This window comes from Choristoneura fumiferana, chromosome 16 (genome assembly GCF_025370935.1).
Source record: "Choristoneura fumiferana chromosome 16, NRCan_CFum_1, whole genome shotgun sequence".
Lineage (NCBI taxonomy): Eukaryota > Metazoa > Arthropoda > Insecta > Lepidoptera > Tortricidae > Choristoneura > Choristoneura fumiferana.
Genome location: NC_133487.1, coordinates 9,613,823 through 9,635,525, shown reverse-complemented (window position 1 = coordinate 9,635,525; position 21,703 = coordinate 9,613,823). Strand labels below are relative to the sequence as shown.

The following is a 21,703-nucleotide window of genomic DNA, read 5'->3' as shown; positions in this document are numbered from 1 at the left end:
ATGATCACTCACAAGGTAAAAGCATAGTAGTGTCGTCATCCTTTTTCTCAACAGTTTCCTCAATTTCTTTCCAATATTCCTGCGCGGCGATGCACTGAATACTCATCAGGATCAAGTCTGGCGGCGTCAAATCTTCAGTTCCACGGCTTGAACGTAACAAAAAAGTTTCGATACTATAATGTATGTACACACTGATACTATATATAGATAATGGCATAGCATACTTCAGTTTGTCCTCTTCACTCAAGCAGTAGTCCGAAAAGGATAAGTATTTTCTAGTGTGGAACGAACAGAAATCTTATTATTTTTAATTGTTTTGTTTTTAATAAACCTTTAAATCTCTGCAGTACAGTACCATCTTCCGATTATCATGATTTTTTAAATGTTGATTTGGTGGCGGTTTTGTATCGCCGTCGACTCAAGTCGTCATCGTCGCAAAGGCTCGCAAATAACGTCCTAGTAAAACTGTACCTATCATGTGGTTCTTAAAAATACCTGGAGTACAAAGCTAGCTGTTTGTCACCAACGAAAAGCATCAAATGATAATGCTGGTACGGTGAGCACTTGATTTGTTTGGAAGCGCTCTTGAGTGCGTTGAGTGCAGCAGCTGTGGCGCCACTTTCACCTATGACCCCGCTTGCCCCCGGTATGGAGTCGCCTTTGCTTCGGCTGTCAAGAAGTACCGACAGCCAGTTGCGATAAACGGGAGACTGAAGTCTGATAACAAAGTAATATACAAGTTTTATCTGACTGTTTACTCAAATTAATAGTCATTTTCATTTAGGGCCTACGCTAGCTGGCGCGGGTGCATAGTAGTGATGTAACGAGTATTCGCATTCGCATTCGCGGATATTCGCATACTTTTGCTTATTCGCATGCGCGAAATTTCAGCGAATGTTTTGCGAATATGAATATCGAAAAAAAATCTATTACTTATGTTAGGCTCAAATGTAAATTAAGTCAATAATATTTAATATATTCATATTATTTAATAAGTTATTATTTATGAAGCAATTTAAATAAAAAGTAGATGTTTTAAACATGGCAAGTAGTGGGGATGACAAAGTACGTTGGAGGGAGCATAAGTTTTAAAAGAGCCGGGAGGTAAGTTGGATCGCAGTTAGTGTTTGATCTAGAACAAGTCTCACTCCCAGACCAACACCGAATCAACACAAAATAATACACCATTTTAATTTAGACCTTCCTTCTTTGATTTGTCTAAATTAAAATGTTGTATTAATTTTGAGTTGATGCGGTGTAGACTAGCCCATGAAGGGTTCCGTGGCAGCAAGTAAAATGACATATAAAAAAAAACTACTTACTAGATCTCGTTCCAGACCAATTTTTGGAGGAAGTTTTGCATGGTAATGTAAAACATATAATTTTTTTTAGTTTTATCATTCTCTTATTTTAGAAGTTACAGGGGGGGGGGGCACATTTTACCACTTTGGAAGTGTCTCTCGCGCAAACTAATCAGTTTAGAAAAAAAATGATATGAGAAACCTCAATATCATTTTTGAAGACCTATCTATAAATACCCCACAAGTATGGGTTTGATGAAAAAAAAATTTTGAGTTTCAGTTGTAAGTATGGGGAACCCCAAAATTTTTTGTTTTTTTTTTGTATTTTAGTGTAAAAATCTTAATGCGGTTCACAGAATACATCTACATACCAAGTTTCAACAGTATAGTTCTTATAGTTTCGGAAAAAAGGGGCTGTGACATACGGACTGACAGACAGACATGACGAATCCATAAGGGTTCCGTTTTTTGCCATTTGGCTACGGAACCCTAAAAAAGTAACTTAACCTCGTAATCACATTATCAGTCATCACTTAATCATTTGGTACCTATTATTTATTTATTTATTTTGCAATGCGTTCGTATAAACTCGCTAATTCTCGGAACAAAATACAAACGGAACGCACTTCGTTAACGAGACTGTCTACAATTGGCGCCAGAACGAAAAACTGAATATTCGCATTCGCACTCGCGAATGTCGGTAGCAGATATGTTAAAAAAATGACATTCGTTACATCACTAGTGCACAGAGCGGGCGCACGCCTGTGGGCGCGAGTACAGGTAAAATCCGTCTCGTAAAATTAGCGCTGCTCGATACTATTTTGTTCTTAATATGCGTCTACCCTTCCCTACAAACCGCGTCAGCTAGCGTAGGTAGGCCCTTATTCCAAGACATTGTATGTAGCACAAAACACAGATAGATCAGAAGTCAATCTCCATACAAGTGCGCTCGAGCCAACGCACACATAGACACTGCTCACGGACACGATATCTCGGCACGGTTGGGACCAGTGCGAGCGGGAGTGCCATGCGCTTGAGACACGCGTCTGTGAACTCTTTTGTGCAATACTTAATGGCGCAACAAAAAAGAGTTATTATAACTGTTCAGTGGACGGTTGGTTAAATTCAATATTAAACGGTGAATTGACGTTTTTTAAACTACCAGTGGTTTCAGAGAGGTAAGTAGGTATCTGCTTGTATTTCAATGGTTCGTTTTAACGTACACAGAACAGTTAGGTAGATATGTAAGCGCCCCGCCCCGGGCCCCGAATAATATCTAAGATCGATTTATTTTATATTAGTAGGATAATAGTTTCCTATTTTGAATCAGTATAAACCCTGCACTTTAATATTAACTGGCTTTTGCCCGCGGCTTAGCCCGCGTGGAATTCGGTTATCGCGCACTGTTCCCTCGGGAACTGTGAATTTTTCCGGGATAAAAAGTAGCCTATGTCTATGTCTGGCCTATAAACTATCTCTATGCCAAAAATCACGTCGATTCGTCGCTCCGTTTCGACGTGAAAGACGGACAAACATACAAACACACACACTTTTGCATTTATAATCGTGCATTTCGCCAATGTCGAAATCGTCGCAAAATATTTTCTGTGACAAATTTGAAATATAACAATGACATTAAAATTAAAAATTTTAGTTATTATTAATTTATATTTCCGTTCTTCCCGTTTCATTTTCAACAATAAATCAAACAACTAGATACAAGTGCCACTACCACAATAGTTTTTTGTGCATAAGCCATAGTTGACAACCTTAGAGCGGCCGCCGAGCGTAGGTATGTAAAGTGAAGTACATACAGGAGATTGCCTTCTGAACTATCTGTGTTTTGTGATTGTAGTGTACTAAGGCTTAGCTGAAATGGCATAAAATCTTGCGAGTCTTGAGTGTTGAAGTAATAATGTGCAAGTACACGAAAAATCAGGTAATTTTAGGATTAAGTAAATAAAGTAGCTGTGATTAGGTCCCGAAATATAATAGTTATGAATGAGAAAAGTCAAAGTTTTAAATATTTTATTATTGTGTACATAATTATTCTATAAGTAAACACACTCACAGATTAATATTCTGCCCACAGATGTGCTGCACCAATGTCTTGCAGTCGAGCAGTTCTCGTTCTGCATCATCAATGGATTCTTTGCTGATGATCATGAACACATGATCCAGCCACTGCAAAATGCAATCATTCAGAAAAGTATCCTATAGTAATCAGGGATAAGACAGTGTAGTTTTCTATTTGTGAAAGACTTTCAAAATCAGTTCAAGACTTACAGAAATTACCCTCTACACAAACACACAAACAAATAATGTATTTTCTTCATTGTATTAAATTAGATCATCATTCCAGCCTATAGACATACCACTGCTTGGCACAGGCCTCCTATTAGCATGTGAGGGCTTAGATAGTAGTTCCCACGTGGGCCCAGTGCAGATTAGGAACTTCACACACACCATTGAATTACTTTGCAGGTTTGGGCAAGTTCCCTCACAATGTTTACTTTCACTGTAAAGCTTGTGATAAATTCCAAATGTAATTTTGCACATGAGTTTCGAAACACTCAAGAGGTGCAAGCTGGGGTTTGAACTCATGATCCTCTGCATGAGAGGCAAGAGGCCAAACCACTAGGCCACCACGGCTTTTTAAAATAGATAGCTGACATAGAAACTATGGGAATTTATTCAGATCTCGAGGGAATCTTAGGATAACAAATAGCCATGATTATTCCAGATCACATACCAAATTACATCAAAATTCCGGGATTTCCCAAAAGTTCTAATGGGAATCCACATAAATTTCATATTTCATTTGTGTTGCATAAAAAATCTACAAAACAATTAATATTCTAACAAATGTAATTTAATCTGCTAATGAAAATAGTGGTTAAGTTTTCTTTAACTTTCCAATTTTTTGCGCAATTTTCTTTTTTTCCATAAGAACCTTCTACAAAGTATTATACTTGGTTTGGATAGGTATTTAACTAAATGTAAACAAACTTCAGCTGCCAGCTTTGGTACATTCAAGGATTTTAAACATTTTACATATCTATCATTGTAATTCCAACTAGACTGTGTATTTCAATACGGAAATGTTAATGTTTAGATAGTTTACTGGGGGAGTTTTAATATTTAAGACACCAGTTGACTTTGTTTTGTTTACATTTAGTTAAATACCTATCAAAACCAAGTATAGGTATTAGAACAAGAAAAAGATGGATGAAATCAGTAAAATTATTTTCATGTCAAGGTGTGACCAAAGGAAATAGGGATTATTTTTCATAGATATAATTACCTCATCAAACACTATAGTTGTGTCATCTTTGCATTGCATGGAAGAATATGTGTTCCCAAACTGGGCAGCCATAACTCGTTGGGATGTGATGATCGGCGACAGCAGTTGCGACACATTGTAACTATCCGTAACATTATTCGATTCGCTATCCTAATAGGATTTAAAAACAAGACAACATTTTATTTGCATCAATAGTTTAGCGAGTACAGTACCTGGTACGTACGTAAACACAATTACTAATTCATACAGGTCAGTCAATGTAACTAAATCATTAAGAAACGGTTAAAGAAATCATATAGTGTTATAAACTAGTTTAATCAGAAGTGTTATAGGTACTTTACCTGTTCGCTTAGAGATTTCATGCGTTCTATAAATTCTTCATCCCATTTTGAAAACAATAAATCGTTTACATTATCAAAAATCAAAGTGGCTTTCATTTTCCACCTATTCCTAATTGTTTATAATATATATAATCAATAATAAAAGCTGACCGACACTGAAAAAAATTACATTACAGTGAGTGAACTGTGACTGTGACAGTAAGTAAAGTGACAGTACAGTACGTACAAACAACACAACAGTCAACAACAACCATGGATGAACGTAACATGGGGGATAAATAACGTCACGGTGAGGTGACAAAGTCACCGTGACTCGCCATCAAAAGTTATGGAAAAGCCATAACTTTTCACAGAAGAACAACGTTACAAAATCTCATACGTTCTACTGTTCCTAGCGCCTAACGACGCTGTGGAGTGCTGTGACAGTCCTAAGCCTGTAAAAGTTTGAAGGTTATTTTGGATCAATTACTTGTGTGATAACGGTGTGACAAAAACACGGTCATAATATAACAGCACCGCGACAATATCATATGGTGATATGAGTAACAGGCGTGACACAGTTACGTTGAAATAACAGTGCGACTTGTGACAAAAAAAAAACATTCATTACAGGACCGTGACGTGTCACAAATATCATGCAATGACACGAGTAACAGGCGTGATAAAGTCACAATGACTTTTCACTGTGACTTTTGGAACGGAATCGTCAGTCACTGATATCAAAATGTAACGCTTTTCCCATGTCTTTGGGTAGTACGTCCATGACAACAACACAGACTACTCAGGGAACTAGAATTAAAAGCCGTAACACGATCGAACGGTCCGGCGGACAGACGGCTATCCATACCACCATCTTACTCTAACAGACAGATGAGTCCCTCTTTGGCCCTCTCGAGTCTTGGTCGGTCCGCCGGACCGTTCGATCGTCTGCAGGGCTACTACGAAACTCGAAGTTCGTGTCGTGCGGTTCCTCTGACACTTATACTATTTAATACGAGAGCGAGAGGGACGGTATGATACGAACTTCGATTTTCGTAGTAGCCCTGCTGTTACGGCTATTAAGGTGGGGCCACATGCAGTCGCTCGACGCTCGTTTCCAACGTCAAATCTGGCCACGTGACATTCGATAAAGCTGAAAATGTTTAGCTGGAAAAAAAAACCTTCAATTTTGGCAAAAACAGTGTTATTTATTTTTTTCATTCACTACAATTTCTTTTATTTGTACCACTGCCACGACTGCTACTAAATGAGATTTAAAGAATTAGCTTCCAAGCCAAGACCGACGAGACGCGGCGACGCTACTTTTTGAGTCGCGGAAATTCAAAATCATCTTCAAAATGGGGTCACGGGACCAGATTTATCGCTGCAAGCGAGCGACTAGCGACTGCATATGGGGGCACCCTAACGTGAAAGAGGTATGTATTTGTGTCGAAAATCTCGTGGGCGTTAACATCGGGGGGGGCGACTACGAAATTCGAATGTCGAGCGGGATGGAAAGATTCCCGCTGGCGTATATTTAATACATACAAGAGTGGGAGCAAAGAGGAAGGCTATAGTCAGAGTGGGAGGAGGGACGGAACGGTACAGTACAAACAACGATTTTCCAATTTTATAGTAGCCCCCCATGTTTATGTTATGTTAGTGGCTAGTGCCGGTTTGTTTTCGACCAAAATCTTTCTGAGATTACATCATTGACTTGTTTACAATTTTAAAATATAAATAAATTCAAAATTTCCAAGATCCTTGCCAAAATTTGAATTGAATTGCAAATACAATGTGGTCAGCAGCAGTTCGTTATGTAAGTACAGCGTAAATTTCAATTAATGTTTCAATTTAATATCGATTACCTGTTTGTTAGTATTACTATTACTACTTTGCTTTGTACTTGCAGCCCTTACGTGCTCCAAAAACGATATCACAGGCTGGTCAAACCAGGTCCTTTTGGGAATATGTAAACATGATGTTTAATAAACCGGACCCAGAACGTATAAGGCTTGTGGGTCCGGATCGTGCTTGCGCCGAGTGGGTGCTGCGAAATGGTGGTAAAGTGGTGTGGGTTAGTGGTGAGACACTAGCCGACTACAACATGCTACCTTCAGATGATCACAAGGTCCCAAAACTGGCAGTAATTGACGCCACCGATGCATCAATATCACATTATGGCTTTTCACATTTAAGTATGAATGCTTTATAATAAAATGCGCAATATTTTTAGTTCAGCATTTATAAACCTAAATAAAAAAGCCTTTACTATGAAAAGAAGAAATTTCCCTACCTTATGGAATTTGTTATCCACCTTTTGCTTATTGAATATTTGCATAAAACCAAAGGAGTCTGAAGATGTTTTGAATTTTCTTTTTCTATCTGATGTTTCTTTTTTGCAGTGGGCTGTACAAGACTACATAAAATCATACTACATAATAGTTCATATATTGAGAACAGGGCTTTAAAAGGATTGTCATTTGGTAGAGACTCATTGACTCATGTACAAATTTCCAAATGCCCTGATGTGAGCGACACAGGACTCAAAGACCTCACAGCTTTGCATAAACTGGAGACTTTAGTCTTGTTTGATTTAACAAATGTTAACAACATGGATGACTGCAAGCAATACTTATCATCACAATTACCTAAGTGTAAAATACAAGGTAAATAACACACATTAGAGTGAACTGAAAATAGTTAGATTTATTAAGTTCCATAAGGCTAAATGGATTTTGTAATAAATTATAAATATATTTGAACACATTTGATTTATACATAACATGCATAATAAAGCTAGGGACACTTATCCCATATGTTTCTAAGCATACAAATATCAGGGTCCATTGCAGATTTCATAATGCATTGCATTATGTTGCATTTGTGGGATAAGTGTTACTAGCTTAAATTAGCTTTGCTTAATACAATTATCATAAGTATAAAAAACAATCTTGTTATTTTACAGAATCAGCAGATGTTGTCAATGAAAAACCTTCATAGAAGGAATATTTGACAAATGCATAAAGAGATAAAACCAAATTATATTTAATATAATCATACATAAAATATAGAATGATGATGAAATCAAACAAATAATAAAATATTTAATCTAAAATTTTGAATACATTTATCATTTTACACCCTTGCCTACAGCATCATTCACATTGCTGTATCCATTTTTTAACAACAAATCAGCGAGTTCCTGTTTTATTTTAGAAACTACTGGAGGACCATGGTATATCAAGGCAGTATATATTTGAACTGCACTAGCACCAGCTAGAATCTTCTCATAGGCATCTTGCCCAGTGAAAACACCACCAACACCTATTATTGGGACCTTACCTGAAAATAAGGTTCAAATTACAATGGGTCCAATTTATTTGAACAAAATCCCTTCATTACCTTCTTGTTTTGTTGCGTATATAGCACTAAGCAAGGTTTTTCAAATAATAGTCACGATTTAAATAAAAAAAAACTGTTAAAACTTTATAGGTTCTAGAGTTCAAAAGAAAAAATAGAATCCTTATGAATATAGATAGATCACTTTGCTGTCTATTTTATGTCCAAGTCTATGTCAAGGCCCTTTTCAAGAATGCTTGTAGGAGGTTATAGCTAATATTAAATACTCAGGTATGCAAATGCAATCTCTTGACAATATACGAGTAGTAATTAAAAAAGGTGTTTCAAAACTACACAAGGCACTTGTCCTTGGTACTTGAAATTTGGTAGAAAAGTCTGAAAACCCTAAAATTTTGTCAGTAACTAATATAAGTGACCCCACACTGCATACATTTTCCTAACCAATGGGGCCGTGCAAAGCTTTGGCTGGTTGTTTTATACGTCATATTATTGGAACAGATCTGCAAGTAATAATCTTGGACATAATACAAACCTTTAGTTAGTCTGTACATCTCTTTAATCATTTCCGTAGATTTATTTGCTAGTGGTTTTCCACTTAGGCCACCAGCCTCTTTTGATAAATCCTGGTGAACTAAACCTGGCCTTTCTGTAGTTGTGTTTGAGATTATTAGTCCATCTACTTTGCTTTCCTTTTTATTAATCACAGCCACAATATCCTTTTTCTCTTGTTCACTCAGGTCTGGAGCAAGTTTGAGCAAGAAAGGTATACTTTTCTGAGGTTGCATAGAATTTCTTACTTTATTTATCTCAATTAGTAGTTTAGAAAGTACTTCTTTGCCTTGTAGTGATCTTAAACCAGGTGTATTAGGGCTAAAACCAATATATGATTAGGAGAAAGATGATATTTAAAATGATATATATACAAAATATGTTGACACTTTTTTACCTGCTTATGTTTATTACAAAATAATCGGCCACATCCCAAAATTTGTGAATACCTAATGTGTAATCTTTGACAGGATCGTCCGACAGTTTGTTCTTGCCCAAATTTATGCCTAAAATGGATTTATCCAACAATGTTTTGTCCAAGACCTTTATCTTATTATAAACTTGTTCATGTCCTTCACTATTGAATCCATATCTGTTAATGACTGCTTTGTCTTCTGGGAGACGGAAGACTCGGGGCTTGGGGTTGCCAGGTTGAGATTCTGGAGTCACAGATCCTATTTCCACTATAGAGAATCCTACATTTTTCAATCCTATCACAGCATCTCCATGTTTATCAAAGCCAGCAGCAATACCAATTGGATTGGATAGCTCATTATTAAGTAGTTTAGTAGTCTGAAAATATAGAATGTTATGTTAGTGTATAGACAAAGCTGGACATAAAAGTATTTATTTTCTACCTTTAACTTTACTAACATAGATTTGAAAACGTCTGAATTAAACAAATGTCTAAAATTAATAAGATGAAAGAACTTCAAATGGTTGCAACTTACTAAGACTTTAGGATCATCATAATTTTGAGTTGGAAACATGCCATATTTAATGGCTGAGACTCCAATTTTGTGTGCCCACTCAGGATTGATGGTTTGGCTTATGGGTTGCAGCACATTGTCGTAATAACCATTGAAGTCCTTTTTCAAATAAATAAACTGGTAAGCCACTGAACCTCCCAGAGTCAGGTAGCATAATGATTTGAGTTTCTTCTGCAAAAGTAAACAAAAAAGTATAAAAGTAAGCTATTGTCATATAAATTACCTGAATAGTTTTTAAAACATTATGTTTACCACTGCGCGATTCCTGGCGGCGTTCATATTTTGAGGGTCAAACAATCAAACAAACAAAACTAAATAGTCAAAGAACTAAGCTGGTGTCATTGTCTGGTGCACGGTTAAAACAAAACAAATAACTTATTGATATTATTATTTTAAAAGACAGAGATTCTGTTATTTATTTCAGTTCTTCAAAACATTCGACCGGATATAGGTTAAGGTTAGTTTTGGATAGAAAGACTGCCTTTGTTGACTGCCTGACTTTTTGAGTTTTCTTTCGTTGAGTTGACGTTTGGTTTGGAGGGTTACCAAATGCTTAAGAATGAAAACCGCTAAACATGTAGAAATGAAATAAATGTTAAATGCGATAAGAAGATAAGAAAATCTTTCGATATGCCCTTGAACGTTAAATCAAAACAGGTAATTTTTTGTAGGTTTTGGCAGTGGCCTCATAAAAAAAAACAATTATAGCAAAAAATTGGCTAGTAATAGAAAACAGAGGCAGTAGATCTAACGGTAAAAAATATATTTGTTCTAATTTAACCATCTCAGAAGGTACCTATATTTCTCCTCAACTTAGTGTATTATAATTTTATAATGCACTGCATACATTATACATATGCAATGCGGTATGAGTGGGCGACTCAGCGCGCCACACGTGCCATTTTTGAATACCTATTTTTATCGATCAAAAGGAAAACTGAACTTAGCTTATTAACTTTTACAGATTTATCTCGTAGGAGTGAGTGAGTTTGAGAATTCCATGTCAAACAATCACGACTGGTCATTTTGTCCCTAGTATCTGAAAAGGCACCAATGGCATAAGTGCATAACTCCCCAGAGGTGTCTAGATAGCTAATTCCGTCATTGCATCTCGCACCCGCATATAGGGAGGTAGATTTATAGGTTTCATTCTGTATCTTAGTTTTATTTATGTATTTTCTTTTACGCCAGGGAGCTGCAAGTGCAGGTGCACCCCCTCCTACCTGCTCCTTGCACCCCCATCCTGATGCCCATGGTCGGCCGGCTTTAATTATATGTCTTGATGATGTGATCCTGTTATCCCTCACTAGGGACATAGGGCTCGTAGAAAAGTTTTCCATTTGGCTCGATCTTGCGCGGCTTCTTCCAGCTCTTCCCAGCCGAGACCAATTGAGCCAGCCTCCTTCTCAACTAATCGCCTCCACGTGGTCCGAGGACGTCCTGGCCGTCTTCTGCCAGTAGATTGCCAACGGAGACCCTGCTTGGGCAGGTGATCATTCGACCCTCGAAGCGTGTGATATGTCTGGTTCATGTATTATTTCAGTGCCAAGCCTGCATGTTGCAACCATTGGCAGTGAGTGAGCAATTTTTTTTTCACCGTTTGCACCTGGTGATTACTGATCACTCAAATTCTAGTTACTAGTGCTCCTTTCTTTTCTTTGTGGCACAGCACTATGCGTCCGCACAAGACTACCAAGCTACGCCCCGCACTATGGCCTGCGGGGGGAACGAAGGAAGGGCGGAGAGCTGCCGGCGCTCACGCCGCGCGCCCCCAGTTGCCGAGACCTCGCCCGCGCGGAACGCACGCTTCTTTCACTGCCTGCTCGCAACAATCAACTCTCGTACTCGCTCGCTTTCAATTAACGCCAAAAATCCGTTTCTCTATCTTGCAACTAAATTACTAACCACTGTACACTTCCTTATCGAAATTAAATATCCGTAACTCAAGCAACTAAGTTTTCATTCCGACTCGCTAACTACTTATATATAGGGCCTACCCTATATCTTTATTTAGAAAATAAATATATTTTTATTTTTTATTTCATGTTAACGATGTCGAGGTTCTATATTAAAATATTATTGCAGGAATTCAACGAGCTAGTAATAGTGTTCAAAAAGAAAGTACAAGATTAAAAAAAAACTAGTTTAAAGGATGAGAATGGCACACAACACCGCAATCGTAGCAAAGTTCTTGATCTATGCACCCAATTTTATAAATCACTAGTATATTCAGATAGTTCCAAAGAGAGTCCTAATTCCGAGTGCTTCCGTCCTGATTCCGTCCCCTTGATAACTAATGATGAAGTTAACGCCGTCCTTAAAACTATATCGTACGGAAAAAGCCCAGGTGCGGATGGTGTCACTACTGAGGCGCTGAGTCTGGGAAAATCAGTTCTACTACCCCACATCACAAAGTTATTTAATACAATATTATTTACTGGTAAATTGCCACCTATGTTTTGACATTCCAATATAGTAGTTCTGCACAAAAAAGGCGATAAAAGCGACATTGGCAACTATCGTCCCATAAGCCTTACTTCTCACCTTTATAAAGCATTTATAAAAATCATTGAGCGTCGCATTGCCGGGCAACCGGACAAGAACCAGCAAGTAGAGCAGGCCGGGTTTCACCCCGGGTTTTCCACCACCGATCACCTCCACACTCTAAACCAAATAATAGAGAAAGTAAACGAGTTCAATGTCCTCTGTTTCTTGCGTTCGTAGACTACTCAAAAGCATTTGACAGCTTAACACACTCTGCAATCGTTACATCCCTACGTAACCAAGATATAGAGCCCATACATCAATCTCCTTCAATCAATTTACAGCAATAGCACAGCAGATATCAAGCTCCAAACTTCAGGTCAGGTCTTCAGTCTTTTCCTATCGAAAAAGGTGTTAAACAGGGTGACCCGCTGTCTCCCAAACTGTTCACCAGCGCCCTCGAAGAACTCTTTAAAAGCTTAGCAGTCTTATGGGAAAACAGGGGCATAGTTGTTGGTGACAAGAGATTAATGAATCTCCGGTTCGCAGAGGATATCGTCCTTTTTTCCAAACAACCCAAGACCTCGAATTAATGTTGCATGAACTGAGCACTGCAAGTCTTAAGATTGGACTAGCGATGAATAATAGGTCGAAAACCAAACTTATGACCAACAGCACGAAACGATGGATCTCGGTAGATGGGCAGAAAATACAATATGTTGACGAGTGTGTACTTGGGCCAAGTAGTCTCTTTCAGCAACCGACAAGATGAAGAAGTCGAAAGACGAGTCGGAAACACCTGGAAGAGCTACTGGTCCATGAAACAGCTTATGAAGGAAACCTTCCAATAACACTTAAGCGAAAACTCGTCGACATGTGTATCCTGCCCGTCCTAACCTACGGTGCACAAACATGGTCCCTGACTGAAAATCAAAAGTCCAAACTTAAGGTTTGCCAAAGAGCGATAGAGCGTAGCATATTAGATGTGAAACGGATGGACAGAATCCGGAACACCACGCTGCGCTCAAAAACACTAGGAAAGACATTAGGAAAAAGACTGCTAAGCTAAAATGGGACTGGGCTGGACACTGTGGACACGTCTGTCGCATGCACCCTTAAAGGTGGGCTCGCACAGTTACTTGGTGGTGGGTGCCGGAGAACGGCCAGCGACATTGAGGCAGACCGAGAAGGAGATGGCGGGACGATCTGGACACGTACGCAAAGGACTGGCCTGACATTGCGTCAGAACGAGAGTTGTGGAGGTCAAGAGGGGAGGCTTTTGCCCAGCAGGAACACTACAGGCTACTTAAAAAAAATTTTTTTTTCATGAAACCGAATACCTAGTTATTTCGTTAATCTTTAGTACCATACTACAGCTTTAAATTAAAATATAAGAAATCCTTGCTTGTTATGGATTTTTTAAAGTAGGTATTTACAAAATCGAGATTATTTCTGAATTCATGAGATGTGACTGTACTGATAAATTTATCCGAATATTAAGGGCATGTCAAAAAGGTGGCAACATTTTTCCAGTTGCACAGCAGGGCTACTAAGAAACTCTAAACTCGAAGTTCGTGTCGTGGGGTCCCTCTGACACTTATACTATTTAATACGAGAGCGAGAGAGAGGGTACGATACGAACTTCGAGTTAAGAGATTCGTAGTAGCCCTGTAGATTTTTTTCTGTTATCTATGATACTATGGCCTTAGATTAGAGCAACTCGGGCTTCCTACGGAAGGGAGTAGCCTGGAGTAGCCATTCGCCGCGTTCCCCTCTGTCAAAGTAAAATCCAATTGGGCATACGAATTTTATAAAACAAGGCGCGCTCAGATTTCAAACTATTGTTGTTGTTGTTGTTGTTTCTTTTAAAAAATATGGCTCTGTCCATCGGAGGACAATTTTGCCAGTGTCTAGTAGTTTTTGCCGTTGTACGGTAAAAAAAATCTAGAAAACGAAATATGAGAGGTAATGGTAGATGAACGATCAACTATTCTTGTAATCTGTGATTACAGCGCGCGCAATATTTTGTACGCCTACGCCCTGATAATGCTAGACCATGATATTGTACGGCATGATAATCGGAACGGAAGCAATAATGCTTCGGATTATCTATCAAATCGTACATTATTGCGCGTAAATTCCGAGATGTACATTATTGTTTCCAGAACTGACAGCTACATAGGTACTCTTTGACTGACAGTTAGATTTTTATTATTTACGCTAGTAATATCATAGATGAGTGTGTATATTGAGTAATATTATGTTTATGGCGGAAACGAGCCATTTTCTTGTTTTGATGGTAATATTTGGCTAACTTATTCGATTTGCCGCTAGCTTGATATCAGTTATTGTAGTATATGTATTAAGAATAATCTTCGGAGAAAAGGTTTATGCTGTTTTGCAACAATGTCCGAAACTTATGGTACGTAACGTGGGCTGTAAAAACATTGTTGCGTGTAATTCTTCATGATGAATTTTCCCAAGGTACAAGGTGTTTTTGTGAATGTGCTTATTCTTGTATTTCAGAATATTTATTCAAATTCTTGGTGATCGGAAGCGCAGGCACGGGAAAGTCCAGCCTTCTTAATAATTTTATTGGTAACAAATGTAAGTGTATTTTTATTTACTTCTGCCTAATTTTCGTATTCTTATTGGTATCACATTTTGATTTAAGTAATAGGGATGTTACGGTTTAATTCAACACTAATATTTCTAAAAAACATCTCGATCTGTAAGGTTTAACTAACAAACTAATAATAAAATACAACAAAATAACCAAATATATTTTTCAATTGTAGTCAAAGAAGATAGATGTCATACTATTGGGGTAGAATTTGGATCCAAAATCGTCAATATAGGGGGCAAATCAACTAAATTACAAATTTGGGATACTGCGGGGCAAGAGAGGTTCCGCTCTGTGACACGGTCATACTACCGAGGGGCTGCTGGAGCACTACTGGTGTACGATATCACCTCGCGGGACTCATTTAACGCGTTAGCTAACTGGTTGAGAGATGCGCGTACTCTAGCTAGCCCCAACATTGTTATATTGCTTGTTGGAAATAAAAAAGACTTGGAAGATTCCCGAGAGGTCACATTTACGGAAGCAAGTCAATTTGCTCAGGAAAATGGTAAGTACTAGTTAAGCTTATAAATAAGAAAAAAGTCAATTGGCCATTCATTAACATTATCACAATATTTTTGCAAGTAGAAATTACACAACTGTCATCAATACCCTTTGTTACTTCTTGGAATATGGTATTATACTGTTAAATTAATATAATAAATATTGTCTGTATGATGACCTAGTGGTTAGAGAACCTGACTATGAAGCTTGAGGTCCCAGGTTCGATTCCCGTGTTGGGGCAGATATTTGTTTGAAAATATGAATGTTTGTTCTCGGGTCTTGGGTGTTTAATATGTATTTAATTATGTATCTATCTATATAATTATATTTATCCGTTGCTTAGTACCCATAAGACAAGCTTTGCTAAGCTTACTTTGGGACTAGGTCAATTGGTGTGAATTGTCCCGTGATATTTATTTATTTAAAAAATGACTATAGGTTAGACTATGTATTGTAGAGTACTTAGTGACCTCTCAGTAAATTATTAAAAAAAAATATATCTATCAGTTTCACTAGATTTTATCAGTTCCTTGCGAATATTTTCAGAGTTGGTGTTCTTGGAAACCAGTGCAAAGACAGGTGAAAATGTAGAAGAGGCATTTTTAAAGTGCTCCAAAACAATCCTTGCTAAGATAGAAACAGGTGAGTTAGACCCCGAGAGAATAGGATCAGGCATTCAGTATGGGACAGGCGCTTCAAAGAGGCTAGCGGCTCCTAGGAAGCCAGCTCGAGCACCCTCAGAATGTGCTTGCCGTGTGTAAAAGTTATGTTTCCTTTATTTCAATGTTAAGTTTAAAAATGTCGAAATTACTTCCTTAATAAGTTAACCGTAGATTAGGTTCAGAACTGTTTTAGGGAATGCAAGTGTTCTTGGGAACCAACAGACGTGGGACTCTGTTGGAACGTAATAATGGTGACGTTCATTGTTTTCCTGAAAGCAAATATATCTTTTGGCGCTCCTGTGAGGATGCAGCCTTGGGCATAGTCCTTGAGTGCATTTATCGGTAAGATGGTTGGTACTGGACAGGTTAAAAATGTTACTTGATTGCTGTCACATTATCATATCTATGCATATACTCTTAATAATTCCCTAATTGGAATGTCTGTTCAGCTTAACATCAAAATATTTGTATATGTACAGGTTTGAATTAGTTGAAACTCATTTTGTTTAAATTTTTAATATTAGTGTGGTCCACACTGTGTGGAATATATGATAATGTCACAGCCCCCTCATTCTGTCTTTCCACAGATATGGCAATATTATTTAATCCATATTTTATCAGATTGTCTAGGTAAGACATGCCATTTGATTATACTGTTTTATTATACTGTTTTGCTTAATCTTGTTAGAAAGGCATTTTTAACTATAGTTTAGGTATACCTTAATTTGGTTATAAACTTCTCATGTTGAATATTGATAATTGATGAAGTACAGTTGCTGTTTGGGTTACCTTCATTTAATTGCCTTACATTGCAGTAAAAGGAATAAATGTTGCGAAATACACTAAATTCTTGACTGCACTGGCTGAAAACATGATAATGTATTAAGGCCTGATTAGTCTGTTATGAAATTTAAAAAAAAAATTGGTAACCTAGGTTCGTAGTGTCTAACACACTCTCAATAAGAATCTATTTCTAAACTTAATCTTATACCGTTTTGTGGAAAGACATGTTGATTGCAATTGCGACCGCGCTCGAGTTAGACAAATGCGCCTAAAATACTGTATTTATAATATTCTGTAATGTGATTTTATTACGATTCTCATAGATTACTAAGTCATAAATGAATTTAACATAAAAATATAAAAAATATCGAAAAACTAATTCATGACATGCATCAGATCTTAATTGTCAAGTAATTTGTGTTTAAGTGTTTATTTGATCCTAACATTTAACTTTATTTTTTAAAGCTACCTATATGTAGGTATTTACGTTGTTATTGTATAAACGTCCACACCTAAAGAAAGGAGCTCCTCGATCAATTTGTTAATACTTGCGTTGCAATTGGCAATTCAACTTGTTCCATAATATTTTCAAATATGAAATGCTATAATAGAATAGAATAGCCTATTACCGCATGTCATATTTTTAAGTATTAGGTACAGTCAAGTGCAAAAATAGGTATATATGCAAACCACTCAAAAATATGTTACTACGGCCTTATTGCGTCGGAATAAGAGGCTGTGGTTCCTACTTATTTTTGAAACTTTGAATAAGTTCATATTTTTACACTTGACTATACTTCGTAATTAACAGCTATTGTAAATTCTATGATGCATCAGTCTATAAGGAAAATAAACAGTTTAATAATAAACAGATGCTATTTATTCGTGTGATAACTTTGAGTGCGTTGTAAGTCATTAGTTATAAAATTTAGTCTTTATTATAACGCCTTATTATGAGAAATAATGTATATTTGGCTTGTAATGTACTTTCTTATATTAATAAATATTCAATTCATGTCATGTACTCACGTATAACTATTGAATTGATTGATATGTTTATACATTATTCCTCAAATACCACAACAGACCAGTTCGGTACTTGTATAACTGAGATTATAATTATATCTACTTATGAATATTAAACTTAAAACAGAAACATTAACCAACTTCAAAAGTGAATGACATTAAGATTGGTGGTCCGATTTTGATAAATCTTATGTACTTATATATATAAGAACACATCAGAAGCCCACCCTTACAAATAATTAAAAATATTTCCAAATCGGACCACAATGTATAGTGGAAGTTAACATTGAATTTACTTTACAATTCAATCTCTTTTGAAATTGGTTAAAAAGGAGCGCGCCCTATTTCAGTTATTCAAATTCTTTAAGATGTTTAATTATCTTTATTTGCAGTTTTTGCAAGTTTTCTTTGTAAACAAAAGAGTTGAGGGCACCCTACCTAAGGTCTAATAAGGTAAGTCGGGGCAAGCGCGCCGGCAGGGGGTAAACGCGCCTACCATTAAAATATCGTAAAGTATCATAAGCACTAATAACGACGTCTTACAACCACGCACGTAAGACCTCGCCTAAGACCAATAGAGTGCAAGTCTAAGAGTGCAATATCAATACTTTTCGAAATTTTAATGGTAGGCGCACTTGCCCCGACTAACGTTATGCGTTGTGAATCTCAGTGGTGTGAACACTGAAATCAAATATTTTTCAAGTCACAGGTCTAGTTTTAAGTGAGTTTTTTTGTGGCCTCTAATCATTAGACTGAGTGCAAATCACTTGTGAAATTACGAATTTATCTTTTGTCTCTCAATGAGTCAGGGAATATGGCGGATTTTTGTTCACTAATACTTGCGACGTCATTTGTAATTACTAATTAGACTGCGATGAAACTAGGACTGGAACGGAGACAGTTATTCCGCAGCATTTTAGCATATACTTAGGTACCTAGTTGGGTACTTAAGCTACTTGACTAACCACACCTGTAAAAGTTTTCGAGGATTTAAAATTGTGATACTTATTTGTGATTGTCAAAAATGTTTAAGTGTACGGTTCAAAGAGTTTTAATAAAAAAACCTTTTTAGGGGTGTTAAATCAAACTAAGCCAACAATTTGCTTAAATGTTTGGGGTAGGTAATTAAGTAAGTACACTCGAACCAACTGTATCGTGGCCAACTGTGGAACCTTTTCGTAGAAAAAGCCGGTAAGTCAATTAGAATTTTATGGCAGTCAATATGGACCCTTTATGACACTTACTGTGAGAATGTTCTACGGTGGGTCAGGAATCAAATGGTTCGACTGTATTTACCTATGTGAACATAATGTAAGTACACATGATTTTACAAGTCAGCCAACCCTACCCACATCGCAGTCTAATAAATAATACTAAACTAAGTAATTTGGTCGCGTGACCATTAAGGTCATTGACATTATTTTAATTTAATAACAAGTGCGCACTAGATGTATTTATTGCAGTACAGGTCGATTCACAAGCACGATTGGATTGAACGAATACTTGAATTGAACTATTGAACAAACGTAATATTTATATGTATCCGTAAATAGTCTTTTTTCACAAAAAATAATGTTTAATCAGTTACTCTCACTCACTTTTATTTCCATGTTTGCAAACATTGAAGAGATTAATTTATTGAATCAGGAGTTACTTTGCGGAGGAACTCAATCAAACTCAATGAACTAAAATAATTTCCTTGCTCACCTGCGACCTTACGATAACTAAGCTTATGCAAAATATGCGTGTTCATGCAGTTCCTCCACCTCCACACTGTCAGAACACACGTGGTTCTTTAATCTAACAACTGGTAGCATGGTGTACGGTTGTGTCACTCTGAAGATGAGCTCTGGTTGAGTTCGAAACGCGTCAGTGTAGTGTGGTGGTGGTGATAGATGGGTTTGTGTGATTTGTGTGTGTTCTTACAGTGTGGAGGTGGAGGAACTGCATGAACACGCATATTTTGCATAAGCTTAGCTATCGTAAGGTCGCGGGTGAGCAAGGAAATTCTTTTAGTTCATTGAAGAGATTGTTTTTTTTTTCATAGCTGTAAAAAAAAGCATCAAAGCGAACTGTCTGAAAATACACCTATTATCTCCGAAAAGATTCAACTACAAATTAACATTATTTGATTTGCGAAAAAATACCGTGAATTTGATTTTTACCAGACTTATCACTCCGCCCTCGTAGGAATGATGTGTACTTATTCACAACTGGGTTGTTACTTGCACTAGTGTATATAAAATAAATAATTAAATGTGACTATGGTTTTCATTCGTTTCCTATTGTTCAGTCAGATGTAAATAATGTCCTGCGGTATTAAAGCTCTGTTAGAAATTAAAAAAGACATCGACGGGATATACCACCACCACCAGACGAACAGACCAGACCAGACACCAGATGGGCGACCAGATGGCCTAGTGGTTAGAGAACCTGACTACGAAGCTTGAGGTCCCGTCCCGGGTTCGATTCCCGTGTCGGGGCAGATATTTGTATGAAAAATACAAATGTTTGTTCTCGGGTCTTGGGTGTTTAATATGTATTTAAGTATGTATCTATGTATATAATTATATTTATCCGTTGCTTAGTACCCATAACACAAGCTTTGCTAAGCTTACTTTGGGACTAGGTCAATTGGTGTGAATTGTCCCGTGATATTTTATTTTATTTATTTATTTATATACGGGTCCAGCCTAAGACGTTTGTACGTCTTCATATAAACGACGTGTGAACGGTTCTAAACAGCTATACCTATGCCACTTGCTACTTATTCGATAAAACGTGTACGATAAAAAATCGCGCAGGACTGCGCCGTGTGAAACCAGCCTAATGGTATTTAATGCTTTTATTTAACTTCGCCTCATATGTTTGTTTGCTTCAAATCTTGCAAGTTAATTTTGATCCATTTCCAATAGTCGTATTGACTTTAAATTTGGTATACCTACGTGTACCTATGTAGATTGGATGATCATGCAAGTGCAGTCAACAAAAAGTAAAGTTAGCAAATGAGCTTTTATTAAAAATACTAGCGGACCCGGCAGACGTCCTGCCCGCAAAACACTACATTAAAATTATGATATGTTATACCAACAACAGCGTCATCTAGCGGGTCCAATTTATAGGTATAAATACGTTCTTTAATTTGATGGGTGAGCTAACCGTATCGACGGGATAAACATTAAATGTTTGACAGTTACGAAACCCATGAACATTTTGTATTGGAAAATGTTTTTTATTTTATTTTATTTTTTCGACAATTTTCCAATGTTTTTAATACTATACTTTTACCTATTCCTGACGAAGACAAATCCAAAAACAAAAATTAGTCCAGCCGTTCTTGAGTTATAAATGGTGTAACTGACACGACTGTTTTATACAGACTTTGTTATAAGTATATATTTTTTTTCATACAACCGGGAATCGAACCTGGTCAAAATCTCTGTAAACTATGTTTATAAATTCTGCACATCGTTTTTTGTCTCACTAGATGGCGCACTGTTGCGTGAGGTTTTTAAGTGTGGCTTTCAAAGTCTGTTATTACGGGCGTTAAAACAAAGTTTAGATTAAAATCGTATTTAAAACACCTTAAAACCGTACCATAAAAATATCCAGCAACCACAGTGTTGCGTAGTCCCGTTTTGTTCGGAAAAAAAGGGAGGACAAAAGTTTCCAAAAGATAAAACTGTCTCAAAACATAGAAATTCATTGCCCCGTAAGTCCCGTAACGCATAATTGCCATAATTATTTTCAGGTTATGCAAAATATTCACAAAAAAAATCTTATTATAAATAAACC

The 21,703-nt window shown here is 37.0% G+C and overlaps 4 protein-coding genes across 4 annotated transcripts in view; 2 read left to right on the top strand and 2 right to left on the bottom strand.

Annotated features, from left to right (window-relative positions):
* Positions 1 to 5,157, bottom strand: part of LOC141436111 (uncharacterized) — a 36,219-nt gene extending 31,062 nt beyond the window's left edge. The window contains exons 1-5 of the mRNA XM_074098968.1: positions 4,947 to 5,157; positions 4,606 to 4,755; positions 3,373 to 3,485; positions 496 to 717; positions 13 to 146 (exon numbers count right to left, since the gene is read on the bottom strand). Coding sequence (XP_073955069.1) covers positions 13 to 146; positions 496 to 717; positions 3,373 to 3,485; positions 4,606 to 4,755; positions 4,947 to 5,042 — 715 coding nt within the window. The 5' untranslated portion in view covers positions 5,043 to 5,157. The remainder of the gene's footprint in view (positions 1 to 12; positions 147 to 495; positions 718 to 3,372; positions 3,486 to 4,605; positions 4,756 to 4,946) is intronic.
* A 1,353-nt stretch (positions 5,158 to 6,510) lies between these two features.
* LOC141436197 (ATP synthase subunit s, mitochondrial-like) lies at positions 6,511 to 8,046 on the top strand. The gene is made up of 4 exons (XM_074099085.1): positions 6,511 to 6,744; positions 6,838 to 7,123; positions 7,331 to 7,594; positions 7,894 to 8,046. The coding sequence occupies exons 1-4, from the start codon at positions 6,721 to 6,723 to the stop codon at positions 7,926 to 7,928; spliced, it is 609 nt and encodes a 202-aa protein (XP_073955186.1). The 5' UTR covers positions 6,511 to 6,720; the 3' UTR covers positions 7,929 to 8,046.
* Positions 7,615 to 10,568, bottom strand: LOC141436196 (dihydroorotate dehydrogenase (quinone), mitochondrial-like). The gene is made up of 5 exons (XM_074099084.1): positions 10,079 to 10,568; positions 9,788 to 9,997; positions 9,235 to 9,629; positions 8,821 to 9,158; positions 7,615 to 8,270 (listed from the first exon to the last, which is right to left on the bottom strand). Exons 1-5 carry the CDS (start codon positions 10,103 to 10,105, stop codon positions 8,059 to 8,061), a joined length of 1,182 nt encoding a protein of 393 aa, XP_073955185.1. The 5' UTR covers positions 10,106 to 10,568; the 3' UTR covers positions 7,615 to 8,058.
* A 3,931-nt stretch (positions 10,569 to 14,499) lies between these two features.
* LOC141436042 (ras-related protein Rab-4B-like) lies at positions 14,500 to 20,170 on the top strand. The gene is made up of 4 exons (XM_074098877.1): positions 14,500 to 14,732; positions 14,837 to 14,917; positions 15,109 to 15,441; positions 15,984 to 20,170. The coding sequence occupies exons 1-4, from the start codon at positions 14,717 to 14,719 to the stop codon at positions 16,196 to 16,198; spliced, it is 645 nt and encodes a 214-aa protein (XP_073954978.1). The 5' UTR covers positions 14,500 to 14,716; the 3' UTR covers positions 16,199 to 20,170.
* The last annotated feature ends 1,533 nt before the right edge of the window (positions 20,171 to 21,703 follow it).